The sequence below is a fragment of the Sodiomyces alkalinus genome, assembly GCF_003711515.1.
Source record: "Sodiomyces alkalinus F11 unplaced genomic scaffold SODALscaffold_2, whole genome shotgun sequence".
NCBI classification, from domain to species: Eukaryota; Fungi; Ascomycota; class Sordariomycetes; order Glomerellales; family Plectosphaerellaceae; genus Sodiomyces; species Sodiomyces alkalinus.
This window is the reverse complement of record NW_021167080.1, coordinates 3,059,530-3,077,796: the sequence shown is the minus strand read 5'-3', so window position 1 is coordinate 3,077,796 and position 18,267 is coordinate 3,059,530. Positions and strand designations below refer to the sequence as shown.

The 18,267-nt window shown below is 52.2% G+C and overlaps 5 protein-coding genes across 5 annotated transcripts; 3 read left to right on the top strand and 2 right to left on the bottom strand.

Moving 5' to 3' along the window:
* Window positions 1-190: 190 nt before the first annotated feature.
* Window positions 191-1,617, bottom strand: SODALDRAFT_271743 (chitobiosyldiphosphodolichol beta-mannosyltransferase; the record flags this gene model as incomplete). The annotated part of the gene is made up of 2 exons (XM_028607790.1): window positions 191-1,192; window positions 1,267-1,617. The coding sequence occupies 2 exons, from the start codon at window positions 1,615-1,617 to the stop codon at window positions 191-193; spliced, it is 1,353 nt and encodes a 450-aa protein (XP_028468561.1).
* Window positions 1,618-3,567: 1,950 nt separating this feature from the next.
* On the top strand, window positions 3,568-5,735 carry SODALDRAFT_322045 (hypothetical protein; the record flags this gene model as incomplete). Its single annotated transcript, XM_028609679.1, has 3 exons — window positions 3,568-4,352; window positions 4,443-4,661; window positions 4,796-5,735. The coding sequence occupies 3 exons, from the start codon at window positions 3,568-3,570 to the stop codon at window positions 5,733-5,735; spliced, it is 1,944 nt and encodes a 647-aa protein (XP_028468560.1).
* Window positions 5,736-5,769: 34 nt separating this feature from the next.
* SODALDRAFT_356766 (hypothetical protein) lies at window positions 5,770-6,800 on the top strand (the record flags this gene model as incomplete). The annotated part of the gene is made up of 5 exons (XM_028613939.1): window positions 5,770-5,858; window positions 5,947-6,013; window positions 6,116-6,224; window positions 6,508-6,593; window positions 6,711-6,800. The coding sequence occupies 5 exons, from the start codon at window positions 5,770-5,772 to the stop codon at window positions 6,798-6,800; spliced, it is 441 nt and encodes a 146-aa protein (XP_028468559.1).
* A 375-nt stretch (window positions 6,801-7,175) lies between these two features.
* SODALDRAFT_271825 (mitochondrial carrier) lies at window positions 7,176-8,251 on the top strand (the record flags this gene model as incomplete). The annotated part of the gene is made up of 2 exons (XM_028607796.1): window positions 7,176-7,500; window positions 7,575-8,251. 2 exons carry the CDS (start codon window positions 7,176-7,178, stop codon window positions 8,249-8,251), a joined length of 1,002 nt encoding a protein of 333 aa, XP_028468558.1.
* Window positions 8,252-8,786: 535 nt separating this feature from the next.
* On the bottom strand, window positions 8,787-10,952 carry SODALDRAFT_272032 (hypothetical protein; the record flags this gene model as incomplete). The annotated part of the gene is made up of 2 exons (XM_028607804.1): window positions 8,787-10,824; window positions 10,918-10,952. The coding sequence occupies 2 exons, from the start codon at window positions 10,950-10,952 to the stop codon at window positions 8,787-8,789; spliced, it is 2,073 nt and encodes a 690-aa protein (XP_028468557.1).
* Between the last annotated feature and the right edge of the window lie 7,315 nt (window positions 10,953-18,267).

Genomic DNA, 18,267 nt, shown 5'->3' with positions numbered 1-18,267 from the left:
CATTTTTGTGCTTTTTTTTGTTTTTCTTTCTTTGTCTCACTCTCTTTTGAATGATTTTTCCCCCGCCATGGCTAATCTTGCTGTCCTCGTAAGATAATTATAGTATATGGTATAGCTCCAAGCAAGAAAAGTGCGCCTCCATCACTGCATGTCCATCCGTACACTGCATCACAGCACAGCACAACACGACTCACGGATCAACAAGCCCAACAACCCTCCCCACCACGCGATCCCACTCGGCATCCCACCGTAGACTCCCCTCCTCCACAGCCCCCTCCCTCAACCCCGCCAGCTCGTCCCTCCCCTCCTCGCACAGGAGCCGCGCGAGCACCTCCGCCAGCTCCGCCGCCGTCGCGAACCCGCACCCATTCACCCCTTCCCGCACCAGCTCCCCAAAGCTCTCGTACTCGGCGTACGCCGCCACCGGCAGGCCGGCGCCGAACATGTCCACCACCTTCATGGGCAGGTCGACGCCCGAGCTCGACCGGTGCAGGCAGATGCCCAGGTCGGCGCACGCCAGGAGCGCCGCGTAGTCCTCGGTCGCGAGCCACGCCGTGCGGACCTGCACGCCGGGCAGCCGGCCCTCGGCCGTCCAGCGCGCGATCCGCGCCTCGTACATGGCCTTTTGGGGGCCCTTGCCCGTGATGACGGCCAAGAGGGGGTTCGGGGTGGTGGTGGTCCTCCTCTGGGTTTCTCCCTCCTCCTCCTCCTCCGACGACATGGTCATGGCGGCGGCGTACGAGACAAGGGCGTCAAAGAGGAGGCCGAAATCCTCGTCGGGCGTCCAGGAGGTGCTGCTGACGACGAGCCGCACGTCGCCGCGCACGATGCTCGCGGCGGCGTCCCGGGTCTCCGGGATGCGGGCGAGGACGGAGGCCCGACGGGCCGGGTCCCTGATGGGCTGGAAGGTGTCGGCGGGACGGTCGTGCAGGGTGAGGATGGGCCTGGTGAAGTTGTAGGGCGGGCGGCGCAGCTGGCGGGCCATGGCGTCGGTGACGGTGAGGTTGGCGGTCGGGGTGATGCGGCCGAAGAAGGACTCGTACTCGAGGTAGGCGTGGACGAAGCGGTCGGCGCGGCCGCGCGTGGTGGCGAGGATGGACCAGCCGTAGTTGTGCCAGTCGATGAGGAGATGGCTGCCGCGGAGGATGGAGATGAGGAGAGCTAGATGGAGGGTTGGGATGGAGGGGGGGTTCTGCAGCTGTTAGCCCAGGAGAAGGAGGGAGAAAAAAAAAAAAGGCATGTGAGAAGGAGGGAGGAAAAGCCCACCTGAATGATAATCCAACGGGCTGGCGGCGTGGTGTATGCCAGCACGTAAAATATGGACAGCATCTGCCAGAGCACCTTGAGGGGAGCCAAGACGAAGAACGGCAGAGACTTGGACTGGAGAAGAGCCGGCAGCGGAGGCAGCGGGAAGACGTTGACCGTCGGGTGACCGTCTAGGCGAGGGTGCAATGGACTCTCGTGGTAGCCGACGAGATCGACTCTGCCCCCATGTTTGGTGACGCTGATGGCGTGGTATTGCATGCGCGGGCTCCTTCCTATGTCTCCCAGGACGAGAACCTGGATATGATCGTCCCTGGCATCGGGTGACGGCCTATATCGGGTAGGCCTGTACATGAGAAAGACGAGAGCAAGGGCCCATGTGGCTAGAAGGACAACTTGCAGCATCAGGCGGCCAAGTAACCCCATTTTGCCGAGAGAAGTGGTGGTGGTCGTGTCCTGTTCGTTCTCACGTTCTCACGGTCTCACGTTCTCATGGGGTTCGTAGGTCCAGGGGCGTCGAGGGATGCGGGTATGGGTTGAGAATAGGAATTCACATTATCCTCCCGTGCCTGAAGAGAGCATATCAGATAGAAGTCCAGGACTTGCTATGGCGGGATGCTGGTGGGTGGTGGTTGAAGAGGAGATAAGAATCAAAGATCACTGATGAGATGCTGCCGTGTTACGTCGAACAGTGTCACTTGAACAGCTCGGTGTGGCTCGGTGACAGGCCAATTAATAAGAAGAATCGGGAGGAGCATAATACGGATATTAGAATAAAGTACACATTCTTATGTTACGCATATTTCAGTAACGGGTAGTCAGATGAAAAGACCGAAAAGATTCCCAAAAGACACTAGCCGAATTCTGATGGTTTGTCTGGTTCCTGAAAGATTCTTTAATGCACAATTGGACTGCTTCTTCCCATGCGCGAAGGATAAAGGTCGAAGTATCCAAGTTATTGTAGCGTTGCACTGCAGATGCAGATGCGTCTTCGTCTTCGTCTTCCCCTCAAAATATATTGTTCTGGTTGCCCAGTCGCCCATAGACGACGTGGTACGTACTTTGTATTATCTCATCATCGAAGGATCGATAAGGTAAGGTAGAGATACAGAGAGTAAGTACCTAGGTCGTCAAGCAAACATTCGCGTGACTCGCGAACCGGTCGCGGGTTCGGGTAGGAGGTACCAAGTACGAAGCAATAGCCAGTGTTTACTCTGTACGTACAGTATTCCGTACAGCAGCGAGTTTTACACCGCTCTTACCTTATAATTAGTCCAACGACGGAAAAAACGACAAGACACATGAATTACAATATACGAATAAAAGTGGCAAGAAGAGCAATACACCTACATCCCTTATTAGCCATCAAGAGCAGATCTCAACAGACGCACGTTTATCGCGTGCTCCCCCAATTGCTCAGGCTCAGACGCAGCCAATGCAAATCGACCTCCCATTGCGGACAAGCCGGCGTTCTGCGTTCTGGGCTTGGCTAACTTGCCCTCCCCCCCTACTCATCAGAGACATCACCAATGAGAACGGCTTTGGACGAGAACGTGCCCCAGTCCAGTGTCCGCTTTCTTCATCTGGTGGGGCCCATCCCGGTGGATTCTGCAGGGGTTGACTGGGAGAGAAGAGGCCCAGAGGAGAGCTTGGGGGGGGAGTTGGGAGCGGGCAGCCGACAGCGGGTCAAACCCAAGCACCTCTCTGTCTTCTCTGTCTAGAAAGGGGAGGAGGATAACGGTAAAGACCATAATGCCATTCGCATATCACCTACTAATTATGCCAGTAACTAGTACGAACGCAAATACGGCAACACTCGATCAGTCGAGCCACCTTCCCTCTTGAGACTGAGGGTCGGTGTCTTTCGGGTCTTCTTCTTCTCTTGTCCTCCACCTTTCCGAATCTCGTCATTTCATCTTGGTCTCTCTTCCCTCTCCTGTACAGCGGATCAAGTGTCCCTTAAGACAGCACAGAAACAATAACCAGAAGGAGAGGCGAGACACGCACCTTCAGTTCAAGCGACGGGCAACAAATCAACAAATTCCGAGACATCTCATCTCGACCCTACTACGAGACCGAGACTACACACGACGCCCGTTTCGCGGCGCACGATACCAGCGAAATACCGCCAGCTATCTCGAGCACGCTCAATCGCTCCGAGGTTTGAAGACCGTGGGCCGTGGCAGTGAACAAACAAGAAATCAGAGACGAAACTTGGAGCGACAGCAGGCTTCCCCCCGCCCCCTTATCCATAGCTTCCCTGGCTGGAGCCTCGCACCGCCAGGCCGTGAGAAACTGGGTGCCATGGCGTCGTCGTACGCTCTTCCTTCGTCCGCCCTACCGCATGCCCACCGTCAACACATGCACGCCCATTCGCACTCGCACCCGCACCCGCACCCGCACCCGCATCCCCCGACGTCTCTCAACGCCCTCAAATCCACCATGGCCTCCGGCGGCGGCCTTCACAACCACTCCCAGAGCCTCGACCGCAGTCGCCATCCCGACAGGCCGCATCTCGGACACGCGCGATCCTTCTCCCACGAGAACTCCGAGTCACATCCTCCCTCCCGTCCCTCCGCCCACGGGCACACCCCCTCCCATTCCCTCTCGCATCTTCCTACCTTCAACCCGAACGATGCTGATACGCACGAACCCAAAAACCGGCTCCCCCATCTCCCGACCTTGCGGACCAACCCGACGCCCGGCTTCCACATGAGGGAAAAACTGCCCCCGACTCCGTTGTCGCAGGTGGACGGCTGGAAAACCGAGACGGCGCCGAGCGGACGCGAGCTTCTCACGCCGATGAGTGCAGCGTCCAAGTGGTACGAACCGCCCGATAGCGCTGCGACGAACCATTCCCATTCCCATTCCCATGGCCATGGCCGTAGCCACGATCACCACCATGGCCATGACCACGACCACGACCATGCACATAAACACGCCCACCACGACCACGACCATGGCAACTCCCACGAACCAGCCAAAATCTCCCTCTTTTCGAAGCTTCTACTGCGCTACTCCCCACACGTCCCAGTCTTCCACGCCATCCTCGTCGAAAAAGACTCGAGGCGAATCTTTTATTTCCTCTCGTTAGTTTCCGTAGATCCCATCCTTTAATCCTTTTTATTTATTTTATTTTTGTGAGGAAGCAAGACAAAGCGCTGACATGGCTTTTGCAGGCTCAATTTCTCCTTCATGGCGGTCCAGGCATGGTATGCCCACGCCACCGAATCCATCGGTCTCCTGAGCGACACCGTCCACATGTTCTTCGACTGCTTCGCCCTCTTCGTCGGCCTCTGCGCGTCGGTCATGAGCAAGTGGGCCCCCAGCCAGCGGTTCCCTTATGGGTTGGGCAAAGTCGAGACCCTGAGCGGGTTCGCCAATGGTATTCTCCTCATGTGAGTACAGGGCAGCCAAGAAGAAGAAAAGAACACCGCGAAGACAAAAGATGGTCAATTGCCAACGGGTCTTCACTCTGTCAATGGCCAACGTCTTCACTCTATCAATTGCTAACGGTCTTCACTCTTCCCAGGCTACTCAGCGTCGAAATCATCGGCGAGGCATTCGAACGCATGGCCGAAGGGACGCCGCCCCGCAGACTCCATGAACTACTAGCCGTCAGCACCCTGGGCGGCCTCGTCAACGTGGTAGGCCTCGTGGCGTTCGGCCATCACCACCACGGACACGGGCACTCGCACGGCGGCGACGGCGGGGGTTGTTCCGGCAGCCACAAGAAAACCGACGACCACGACCACAACCACAACCACGACCACAACCACAACCACGGCCACAACCACAACCACAACCACGGCCACGGCCACGGCCACCAAAACGAAAACATGCAGGGCATCTTCCTCCACGTGCTGGCCGACCTGATGGGCAGCGTGGCCGTCGTGGTGTCGACGCTCCTGACCATGTACACGGGGTACGCGTGGTGGGACGCGGTGGCGGGGCTGCTGGTGTCGGTGCTGATCGTGCTGGCGGCGTGGCCGCTCCTCGCGTCGTCGGCGCGCAATCTGCTGCTGGGCATCCCGGAGACGGTCGAGTATAACCTGCGCAACACGCTTGCGGGGATTGCGCAGCAGCGCGGCGTCGTGGGCTATAGCGTGCCCAAGTTTTGGATGGATGAGGTGGCGGCCGCGGCGGGGCATGATCGTCACCACCATCAACATGAGCATAGCCACGACCGCGACCACGACCACGACCACGACCACGGCCACGGCCACGGCCACGATCATCAACATGAGCACCACAGCGCAAGCGGGGAGCGGTTGAGGGGCATCGTGCACGTGGTGGCCGCCAGGGGGGCGGGGCTGGACGACGTGCGGGACAGGGTGAGGGCGCACCTGGCGCAGCATGGCATGGATGTCGTGGTGCAGGTGGAGCGGGAAGGGGATGGGTCGTGCTGGTGCGGTGCTGGACGGTTGGCGCCGCCGTCGGCGACGGGGCTGCCGAGTCCGCGGGCTTTCTAGAGCGGGTGGGCAAAAAGCATCCCCGATTGTTGGTATGTGGGTTGGCGACTACCGCGGGTACATATCATGGGATTTTGATGCAGTGTGGGCTGAGGCGGAGGAGATGATTTCCGCTGATCGAGGGTGCATTGCATAGTAGAGTAGAGGGGGAGAAAGAAAACGCTATAGACGCACATGTCTTGTCTGCATTGACATTTTTGTCTGCTATTAGGAGTTCAATCGGGATGTTTACTTTTTGGAGGTGCCGAGTTGAGTTGGCCGACGCAAGGGAATTCAATGTGCATAGCTTATTCTTCCCAGTCGTTCGGCCGAAGCCGGATGATGCCACGGCACGGCATAACGATTGGTGATACACAATTTAATTTCTTTGCCTGAACAAGTCCGCCCGATCGCCCGCTAAGAGACGAGGGACCGCGATGATGGGAATTTACAACGTGGAACAGTTCTGCCCAGGCTTGCGGCGGAGGAGTGAATCTTCAGAGTACATTGGTAAGGTACCTTACCTTAGTTACAGAGTACGTTGTACCGGTTGGACCCCCACGCTACCTTAGACTCGGGGGAACAGGAAACGAAACACGGATACGGCTGTTCGTCAGGAGAGTTATTAAGAAGTAGGTCCCGAGCTGAGGTACCGAGTTATCCACCCCGTCGCTACGTAAACTCAGGTACCAGGGTACGTAGAGTACGGATGCCCGAGCTCGCTGTACACGTACAACGTACCTTAGGTAAAAGTACCTTAAGTAAGGTAACGTGTAACGGCCCAGGACAAAAGAGCCGAAAGACCGAGGCACGGCAAGCTTCGGCCGGACCAAAGCAACGTACCGCGACGAGGGCAAACGGAGGGACGAAGGTACCAGGGTTAACATTGGGGAAGCATCGAATTGAAAAACAACGAACGCTCCCGCTTTTCGTCTTTACATGTGATCCACGAAACTCTCTTTCTGCTACCTGACCCATCCCACCCGTACCTCCCAGTACCTCCTGTACCTCCTGTACCTCCTGTACCTCCTGTACCTCCTGTACCTCCTGTACCTACCTCCCGCGCACGCGACCAGATACACCTGAATATCTGCTCGCTTCACTGGGCCTTTCTTATTTTCCCCCTCACTTCTTCTCATTTTACTCTCGATACCACTTCCTATAGCTATTATACCGATTTCCCTGGATTCGAACGTTGGAAATTCAACGAGGCTACCATCTAAGGCTGTGACGTAACCAGCCTTTGAGACTTGAGACTCGTCCGCCGTTCAGCAGACCGACAGACCGACAGACCGACAACTTGCCGAAAACACATTCATCCCAATCCCTTCGAAATATCGCGACTCGACACAACGATAACAAAAGAGAGGGCAACGAAAAGCATCTTCGCCTCGCTTTCTCCTCCCCTCTCCCCTTTTCCTTCGCCTCGTCTTCTCACACCCTCTCCACAACTCAGCCAACATGGCCCCCTCAAGCGAATCCACATCCCTACCCTCCCTCCCGCAATCCAAAGAAGAGCTCAAGGCCGAGATCAAGGCCGAGTCGCAAAAGGTCGTCAGCGCCGGCTTCGCCCAAGTCCGCTCCTTGGCCGCCGGTGGTTTCGGCGGCGTCTGCGCCGTCATCGTCGGCCACCCCTTCGACCTCGTCAAGGTCCGCCTCCAGACCGCCGAGAAGGGCCTCTACTCCAGCGCCGTCGATGTCGTGAGGAAAAGCATTGCCCGTGATGGTCTCGCCAGGGGTCTCTACGCCGGCGTGTCCGCTCCTCTCGTCGGCGTCACTCCCATGTGTATGTTCTCCCTCCCTCCTTTTTTTTTTTCTTTTTTCCGTCTCCCCCGACAACCACTGACGAAAAGCCTACAGTCGCCGTCTCCTTCTGGGGCTACGACGTCGGCAAATCCCTCGTCCGCTCCTTCTCCCCCACCCAAGACCACTCCGCCCCCCTCACCATCGCCCAGACCTCCGCCGCCGGTTTCTTCTCCGCCATCCCCATGACCGCCATCACCGCCCCCTTCGAGCGCGTCAAGGTCATCCTGCAGGTCCAGTCCCAGAACCTGAAACCGGGCGAGAAGCCCCGCTACACCGGCGCCGCCGACGTCGTCCGCCAGCTCTACGCCGAAGGCGGCCTCCGCTCCGTCTTCCGCGGCTCCGCCGCCACCCTCGCCCGCGACGGCCCCGGCTCCGCCGCCTACTTCGCCGCCTACGAGTACATCAAGCGCCGCCTCACCCCGCGCGACCCCGCCACCGGATCCCCCACCGGCGACATCAGCCTCCTCGCCATCACCGCCGCCGGTGCGGCCGCCGGCGTCGCCATGTGGATCCCCGTCTTCCCCGTCGATACCGTCAAGTCCCGCCTCCAGACCGCCGAGGGCCCCGTCTCCATCCGCGGCGTCGTGGGTGACCTCTACGCCAGGGGTGGCTTGCGCGCTTTCTTCCCTGGCTTCGGCCCCGCGCTGGCCCGCGCTGTCCCTGCTAACGCGGCTACCTTCCTCGGCGTCGAGCTGGCGCACCAGGCCATGAACAAGGCTTTTGGTGGCTAGGTGGGAGACGGGAGGGAAATTAGAAAGAAAAAAGAGAAAAGAACAAAAAAAAACCCCGAATTTCAAAGTGAAGAAGAAGGAGGAGATTAGAAGGATATATATACAGGCATTTTTTTTTTCTTTCCACTTGGGAAAGCGTTGCCTGCCAGATTTCGTGCAGATGGGGGAACGCATACCGAGCATCATCCGCATGTGCGCTTTTTTTTTATGTTCTCCCATTAGAGACTAGGTTCGCAGAGCCATATACCATTGGAATGAGAATGGAGCCCTTAAAGACGTGTCCCTCAGCCATGTCATCTCGTCATTTATGAGTTGTGATTGTTAACTTAACCATCCCCTCCGGCAACCTTTTTGCGCATCACATTCAGATAGAATCGCAACACATCGGGTATTCCTGTCCATGAATAACCGTACTCCAAACGACCCTCAACGCCGTCAATTTGCCTCCCAGGCAGCCGGCCAAATACCGATACCAAAAGATCACGACCAAAAAAAAAAAAAAAAAAAAAAAAAAAAAAAAAAAAGGAATTCTCCGCTACAACCCCCACAGACCCGTCGAAAACATCACCGCCGGCCTCGCTGCCTCCAACTTCCGCTCATTCCCGACATCCAGAGACCGCACCGTCTCGCCCGCCTTGTCCTTCTGCGGCGCGTCTGGTGCCTTCGGAGGATCCGCATCCCCGTCCTCCGCCGACGCCGATTTCACACTAAACCTCCGCGTGCCGTCGAAATCGGGAAACATGTCGTCCTCGTCGTCTTCTTCTTCGTCCCTCCGCTTCCCCAGGAGGGACGACGCGCCGCCCGTCGGCGTCCACAGGCTAGGCACCGCCGACCTGGCCTGCGGCGACGTGAAGCTCGTGGCCCCGCTGCCGACCGTGATCCCGTTGTACAATCGCGGCGGCGCAGGCGTGTACGTGGCCGAGGGTTTCCGCGCGCCCCCGAGATGGGCGCTGGCAGAGTTGCTCCTACTCACTGTGCAGCCCAGATCCGGATAACTAAGACCGCCGCCGCCGACACCACCACCCCCGCCGGTGGCCGGATACGACGAGTTCATGGTGGAGACCCGGCCTCGACAGCCGAAACTGGGATGTGGGTGAGGGTGCGGGTTGAATCCCGGGTTGGACGAGACGGACGGGTGGCGGCACATTCCGGAGCTCGAAGAAACGCTGAGATTCCGAAGGTGCTCATTGCTGGCCTGGATCTTGAGGTCGTAGTGTTGATCAACAGGCACTTTGGCCTGCGTTTCCACGTCGGCTTCGGCGCCGGATGATGGGTCGAGGAACTGGCCATCGGGTCCAATGATGACGGGGTCGTCGTTCTTCCGACGGGCCATCGTCAAGGTAGCGACGCCGACATCCATCAGCACGGGCTGGCGGGTGATGGCGCCGATCATGGCGTTACAGCCGGCGCCGTGGGAGACCAGGACGACGACCGACTCGGCTTCTTCTTCGTCGGCCTCGATCTGGAGAGGCTCGTAGGCCTGGGACGTGCCCAGCAACGGAGACGCCGCGCTGAGCTTGGTGACGAGGTTGGTCGGATCGTCGGTGGTCGTCGCGTACCAGTCGACAAGACGTTGAAGCCCGTTTCGGAAGCGGCGGTGCATGGTGATCCACTCCTCTCCATATTCGCCGCCGTCCCCCCAGGACCACGGGTGCTGCGACGTGTCCCACTGGTAGTCGGGGGCCGTGCAAGCATCGCGGGCGTGCGCCACATAGCCGTCGGGAATCTTCTTGTTGGTGGAAGCAGCGTAGTGAGGGATGGGCGCGACATAGCCGCCGGTGTCCTCCTGTTCTGCGGAAACGGCCGTCCTTTGGCTCGAGCTGCTAGCCGCACTATCGGCTCGTGTTCTGCCGAAAACCGAGGCCATGGCCGGGGTAGTAAGATCCAAGCCGAGACCGACGGAGCCATTCGAGTCCATCGAGTCGGTCCTCTCGAGAGTCGGGGCCGAGACGAGACTGCTCCAAAGCTTATCGCGGCCCTGCGACGTCGAGCTGGAGTGCGGCCGAGGCGGGATGGCCTCTTTGCGCAGAAGGGCAACTTTGGCAGCAGCAAGCATCTGGGCAGAGCAAGGAGGTCGCGTAATGGACTCGAAATATTCGGGGTTGAGCCATTCTCCGAGGAAGGCATCGATGCGCAGGGGCGTCTTCTGTATTTTCTTCTCGGGCTCCTTGGGGAAGCCTTCTTGCAGCGAGAGTTTGCTTAGAGAGTCGGTGGCGGTAGCGGTAGCGGTAGCGGCAGCGGTAGCAAGCGGGGGTTGTGTGGCTTGGGAGGCGGTCGAAGAGGGGATCGGGGTGGCGAGGCCGGCGGTGATGCCAATGGAGGTTTGGACACATCGCAGGAAGGGCGAGGTGTGGACGACGACGCGGAACTTCTTCCGCTTCTTGTGGATGCCGGCGGCGCGAGCCGCACGGGACGCTTGTTCGGACTCGGCTTCGGCTTCGCGGAGGATAGCGGCAACCCTAGCACCGACAGCCTGGGCTTGCCGCCAGCCGCCATAGGTCAGAGGTGGATCGTATGGGTTCTGGGCGGAAAGGTGCCATGATTTGTCGGCTTGATCGAGGCGGGCTCCGTGCCTGTCACGAAGAGCTGTCAGTCCGAGCCGCCCATTGATTGCGATAAAAAGGGCTATAGGTGAACTGCAGTATCACGGAAGACCAAAGACCAACCTCACAACAAAGATATAGGCGGGAGGCTTCCCCATGGTTGGAAGGACAAGAATAGGAGGGAGTGAGATGCAATATGCGAGATGCGCGAGGCAATAATCTCTCCGGGTCGACCTATCGGGGTGTTACTTTCGGATACCACTGGGCGAAAGCAAATCTTCTATCCGCGCGAGTGTTGATCTGTACTGAGAGACGTGTTCTGGATTTCGTAGGAGAGTCTGATTGGCTTCCCCGTCGAGAAGCTGTTGGCAAGCCAAGTTCTGAGCCCCAACAGCTACAACGGAGATGGAGGGGCAGACGAGAGGTCGGAATCGAGATGCGAGAGGACTGCGAAGAGCGGTGGGAACCTGATGATTTTGCACAAAAAGGTCAGCGTCCGGGACAAAGGAGCGAAGGCTTCGTCGATACCTACGCAAGGGTATACCGGGCGGATTGGATTGGTTTGTGTGGGTGGAAGAGGGTAGAACAAACAGCAAAGGGTGAGCTGTTGCGTTTGGGAGCTCGCGGCAACAGCGTACGAAGTAGATCGAGAAGGAACAAGAAACGACTCGTATCAACGAGCTATGACCTTGAGACCTTGAGTAGTCCTCTCTGACCGCAAGGAGCGGGAAGACGAGGATGAGAGGAATGCAAGGCTTGAAAAGAGGAGAAAGTGTTTGGAGAGAGAGAGTGTGTGTGTGTGTGTGGAGGGACTGGGAAACTCTCATGAGGTAAGTGTCCCAAATGATGTACAAAGAAAGAAAAGTACACAATACGATACGAATAATGACAGGCAGTGTCGTAGTGGTGCAATGCGGGGAATTTACCTCTGCAGGACTGAGGTACCTATAGCAATTCAAGGTACCTACGTGCTAATGGAAGAGACATGACATGTGATGTACTACCTAGGTACCTACGTCCCACCCGTCTTTTGGACCCTGGCAGGAACTAGCCGGGGCATGATGAAGCTTGTCTTTTTCTTTCTTTTTCTTTTCCTCTCACATGCCACGCAGAGGCCCATTTTCCCCTAAGCTTAAGGCCGCCCACCCAGTTTCCTGGCGGTGATACCGTCGGAGATGAAGGAAAATAATGACAATCATAATAAATTAAAAGAAATCTTTACGACACCTTATTTCCCAAGCCTCTGCTCATCATTTAAACTACCTTGCGGAATAATGAGTTACAGCCTGGCTACGCTATGTACAGAAGGTACACACACTTACACCAGCTCCAAGAGGGCATTTGAGAGAACAAATACAGAGTCTCTACTCGAAGCGAAATGCTTATGTAGGTGCCCCATAGAACAGTCATAAAAGTGCGGGCAAAATCATCCATTGCCCACATGATCGTGCCAAATGACCTCCTTAACCAGGGGTCTAGCCCGTCGTCCTTAGCGCTAGGAGCTGGTCGCTGTTTGGAGGTTGCCACTCACTCGGATTTTGGGGACGGCAACCGCGTATTGATTTCATGGTGTTGGTACCTACGTACTTGGTAATGTCGTATCGTGACCTTTGTCGAACAGACCATAGTCTTTTCGGTTACGTAATGGGCCGGATTGCTAAGAGTATAATCCGGGTGGACGCTTGCAGAATCTGCACTACCTACCCGGGTTTGGGGGGGTATAGGACAGAGCCCGATAACTGGTCAATCTGTCAACAGTCTTAGAACATCATGTCGACAGAAATTTCTCTGTCCTGGCTCTGGTCAGAGCAAAAGTCTCTGTCCGAGCTCTGACCTAGAAACCCCCCCTCCCGGGTAGGTATATAAAATACGGTGGCAGCGTTTCCCTGACGGTCGGAGATAGTTATAATTGTATATAATTGCCTTAATTAATTTTGGCCTATTTTGTGACGATTTTGACTACGCTTTATCTGATAATTAAGAGTCTTACTTACTAAGTGAAGATATATCTATTTTTACCTACCCTTTTACTACTATTACTGATTTAAGAAGTTATTTAGCTATGCCGATATAGCGTATTAATCTATAAATAACTATTAAGATATCGCAACTTAGCCCTGTTACGTATAAAACCTATAAGGATTAGGAGCTCTGGCGATGCCTGTACGAATCGGTTACGACCTATAATAACGTGTGGAGGTTTCTCCGCCTAGTCGATCCGACTTAGTTACCCGAGGAGCCTATAATACCGAATTAGGACTCTTTCCCCTCTATAACGCCTAGGCATACCCCTATATAATATCTTAATCTTACGGACGCCGGCCAGAAGGCGTACGATGTCGAAATCGCGCGCTGGAAGATCCTATAAGCGTAATACGATAGCTACCTAAAAGGGATTAACGCTATACTAACCTGGCAGGTTAATACTATCGACTAAAGCCGTAGATAACTCCTACGAGGAGGTATACCTCGCGAGGTATATAAAGCCGTTAAACGCGATACGGATTAGTACCTGGCTACCTGTTAAACCGATACCTATAAAGAGTATATCGAGTATACCCATTACCCTGCGAATAGCCTTAAGAAGCTCGGGGAGTGGTTAGATAAGTGGTAGCTACTACTATAAAGCTATAAAGATACCGGTTCGAAGCCCGCCATGTATATATATGTTATAGACTTCTTTAGAGGCATACGCCCCTATACCGGCCGCGATTAGACTAAGGCCGAGGGTCACCTAGTAGATAACTAGGTAGTTATACCCGAAGACCTTTACACTCTTAGCTAGAAGTATATTAATACTAGACTTAAAGACTAAGGAAAACGCGGCAGCCACCGCGCTATAGTATTCCCTATACTATATACTAGAAGCGAAGAGGGTAAAGATACCTTAGAGGCCACGGCTAAGCCTCGTAAGAAGGGCGGCCGTAGGAAGAATAAAGCTAAGAATCCCACTGCCGCGGTATCTATAGCTATACCTTTAGCTGTTTTAGCTGCTTTACCTGCTTTAGCTAACCGTTCCTCTTCTAAACGCCGCTAATCTACTCTATAGAGAGGTTAGATCTGCCGCGTATATGCTATGCCTGGCCACGATATTAACGCCTGCTTCTATCTATTCCCAGATACGGTATATAACGATTAGAAACCCTTCGAGAGCACTAAAATAACCGTCTAACGGATCCTTAAATACGACCCCTTACTACGCGCGGAAGTAGAAGAACTACGCGCCGTAAAGAAGGTGAAGAAGGATATAAGCCGGGACTCTGTATAGCTTAAAGAGGCGTGACTTAACTATAGTAGCGTCCGTAGCGGCGTCTCCTACGCCGCCACCTTTACGGCTAGTATTACTACTAGTTACCCTCTTCGAACCTCTGCTATCCTTAATTCCGGCGCTACTATTTATATATTTAACGATTTTTCCCGTTTTTCTGATTTTATACCCGCCACGTAGGGGGACTACGTGGTAGCCGGCAGTTTGTCCCTGCCTATTAAAGGTTACGGTAACGTGACTATAAGATTAAACGGACTAATAGGAGGCCTTGATTTTAGGCTATTAAACGTCGTATACTACGAGGATTTTACTTATAATTTAATCTCTAACTAACGCCTACGTCTTCGAGGATATTAGTGAGATTAAAAGCCACTAAATAACTATATTCGGCGTTTCGATAGATCTATACTATACTAGCTAAGTCACCGTTTTAATTAAACTGTTATTAAATACATACCCTGTAACTAATCTACGGCTGCTTTTGTAGGCTTTTCTTCCACCCGAAAAGCTATCCATAAATCGACGATACGCTATCTAAGTACTACGGAGGGTATCATATAGTATCTATGACTAGGGCACGCTGGCCCTAAACCGCTTAGGCACCTAAAAGAGTAGACGTAGGGGGTTAAAATAAAGGGACTAATAACTATCGACTATAAGGCCTACGAGCTTATAAAGATTAAACGGTATATTAGTAGGCGCCCTCGCACCGTACCTGCTTACGTAGGAGAGCGATAGGCAATTGATTTCACGGATTTTGAACGAATATCCGACGGGGACTCGAGGTTTATATTTTTCACCGACCGTTATAGTGGTTTTATAGCCACCTACGTTATAAAGAGTAAGCTAGTAGTGGATATCTTCGTAATAATTAAGGAATTCCTCGCCTAGGTGGACCACTAATTAGACTATAAGGTGCGCGTTTTTAAATCTAATAATAAGCTAACTTAATCGCACGATATCACCTAATTTCTACGTGGCGAGGGCATCCTTTTAAAGGTATCTGCTACCGATACTTAAGTATAGAACGGGGGTGCTAAACGCGCTGCTGCCGTGGTTATTTTAAAGGGTCGTGCGATAAATATCCACGTAAAACTACCGCTATTTATATAGCCTAAGGCTATTCCCACAGCGGTATACGTCTATAACCGGACGTCATAAAGGCAGTATAATAATAAGAATTAGAAAACACTACATAAGGTCCTCTTTAGAAGGAAGCCGATTTTATTATATCTTCGAGCTTACGGCTATAAGGCGTACGCGATAATAAAGAACGCCTAAAAGGGCGTGAATAAGCTATTAAACCGTATCGCTCTCCGCGCCTATATCGGCTACCTTATCGGTTACGATTCCACTAATATTTTCCGTATCTGGGTGCCTAGTCTACGCCGCTATAACCGCGTTATTCGAACGCGCGATATGGATTTTAACGAACGCGCCTTCTTTAACGGCGATATTGCTACCTTTAAAGATAACCTCCGTTAATTAACCGAGGAATAATTAGAAGATCTAATTAGTTAGATTAAGTAGGAGAGGGCTGGAGATTTATAGCCGTTTATGGGCGTATAAGCTAAGGACCCCCCCCTTTATATAACTGCTTATTTTGAATTATTAGATCCGAGCCCCCGGATCCCCTTCCTTAACGGCTTTACCGTTAAGGTTATAGTCCGTAATACCCGGCCGTAAGGGGGTAGAGGAGGCTATCTTGAGTTAATTAGGATAAGATTTAGGTCACGAATAGTATAATTTAGCCGGTATAGCGCCTAATCACCGTCTATATCCGCCTAATCCACTACTTCCTACTTTAAAAGTAACCCCGTTATCAGTTATAGCGCTAATAGTAGCCGTTATATTAGGAAACCATAATACCCCTATAGCCGTAGGGTTCTAGGATAACAGAATACAGTGCTACGATACCTCTATAGCTACGGCTATAGGGCTCCTATTAAACAAAGGAGCGTAACTTATTCGGTAAGAAGATAGCTAGAAAAGAGACTATTAGGTTATAGTATTTAATACTAGCCGTTACGCACCTAATATATATATATTAAATAGAACTCCGCTAACTAAATTACGGTTAAAAAGGTCTACGCCTATAGCGTTATAGCGACGCTTAATAATACCCCGTGAATCCACGGCCCCGGCGGTAGCTACCGGAAATATATCCCGGGAGGCTATCTCGAGAAATATAACCCCGGCGGTTACCCCGGCGGCTATAAAAATCCACCGTAAAGACCTCCCTCCTCCTCTAAAAAACCCTCGCGATATACCCTCACACTCTTATAGCCACTTATTCCGATAAGTATAAGAAGACTACCTACGGAGCTATAAGGAGATAGGGTCGTAGATACGGGTGCCGGCGTCCGTAGTAGATAGATATTAGGTTCTTAATTCGATATAGGTAATAATATATAAATTCGATAAGTATAGATTTCTATATAAATATAAGGTAAGGCTTATAGTATAAGGAGATTAGTAGTATGAATCCTTACTTAAGGAGATATACGTAGTAATACTAGCCAGACGGTTATTCCGCGCGTTAATAGCTATCGTCGCCCGATTCAACCTTACGCTATTATAATTTAACGTTATAAACGCGTTTATACACGCGCCCCTCCCCTATAATATCTTTATATACCCGCTACTAGGCTTTCTAGCCCCTAGGAGTTTTTTTTATACCTGAAAAAGGCGTTATATAGACTTAAGGAGTCTTTACTGCTTTAGTAAAAGCACTTTTCGGCTATCCTTTTAGCGGACGGCTTCTAGATAGTGCTATAAAAACCGTGTTATTTTCTACGCCGTGGTTTAATCCTATTCTTCTACGTTAACGATATCGTTATTACTTATAAGAGATAATATAAGGCGTAGATAGAGTAGGCCGTTAATAACCTATAACGCTACTATAACCTATAAGGTAGCGATCCTCTATAGTAGTTTCTTAGTATTAAGGTTATTCGCGACCGCGTCGCCCGTAAATTCTAGCGATTATAACGCGACTATATTACTAAGTTAGAACGCCTATTAAAGCCGAATAGTAAGTATAGTAGTAACTATCGCCTAATGCACCTTATTAAGGTTATAGAGCTACTACCCTATTTAGGAACCTTGACTAGCGTTAAAAGCTATTAACGGAAGATAGGTTCTATACTATATATAGTAGTGATATCACGGCCTAATATCGCGTTTATAGTATCCAGGCTATATCGGTTTAACGTTAATCTAGGGCCTATTTACTATAAGGCCGCCGATTATCTAATCCTTTATCTAATTAATAGCTAATCGTTTACGTTAGAACTAGGGGGTAGCGATACTATCGAAATCTACACTAACGCCTTATTTACCGATAATACTCTTAATCGAAAGAGCAGTTAAGCGTACGTGATACGCTTATTTAGCAGTATAATAGCGTAGCGCGCTAATAAGTAGAATACGGTTATAACGTCTATAATAGAAGCAGAGCTATTAGCGTTAGTATAAGGTATAAAAGAGCGTATCTTTATATAATGCCTATTACTTAGTATAGGAGTGGAATTTAACGATCCGGAATTAAGGATCTTATACGATAATAACTAAACGATTCGATTAGTTAATTAAGAGATTAGCACGTTAATAACACGCCTCCGCTATATCGATATCTACGGCTACTAGTTATATTAAGTAAAGGAATAAGGGTAAATACTCGTAACGTACGTTATAAGCGCGGAAATAGTAGTAGACGGATTAACGAAGGCGTTATACGGTGAGAAATTTAAGATATTTAGGTCCTAGGTAGGTGTGATAGATATACAGGAACGATTATAACAGAAATAGCTAGAGGAAGTCCGGATAGAATATTTAGAGGACTTAGAGGATAAATTTAAGGGCGGCTATAGCGAATAGATTATATAGCTGGATTATCTGCCGATTACGAATAGTTTTAATCGCCTAACTAACGTTTAGGGCGATTAAGAGGTATATCGAATAGACTATAGTCTTTTCGGTTACGTAATAGGCCGGATTACTAAGAGTATAATCCGAGTGGACGCTTATAGAATCTACACTATATAAAATACGGTGGTAGCGTTTCCCTAACGGTCGGAGACAGTTATAATTATATATAATTGCCTTAATCAATTTTGACCTATTTTGTGACGATTTTGACTACGCTTTATCTGACAACCTTCGATACCGCGACCCTCGGTTCCCGGGCCGTCCAAATGGCCGGC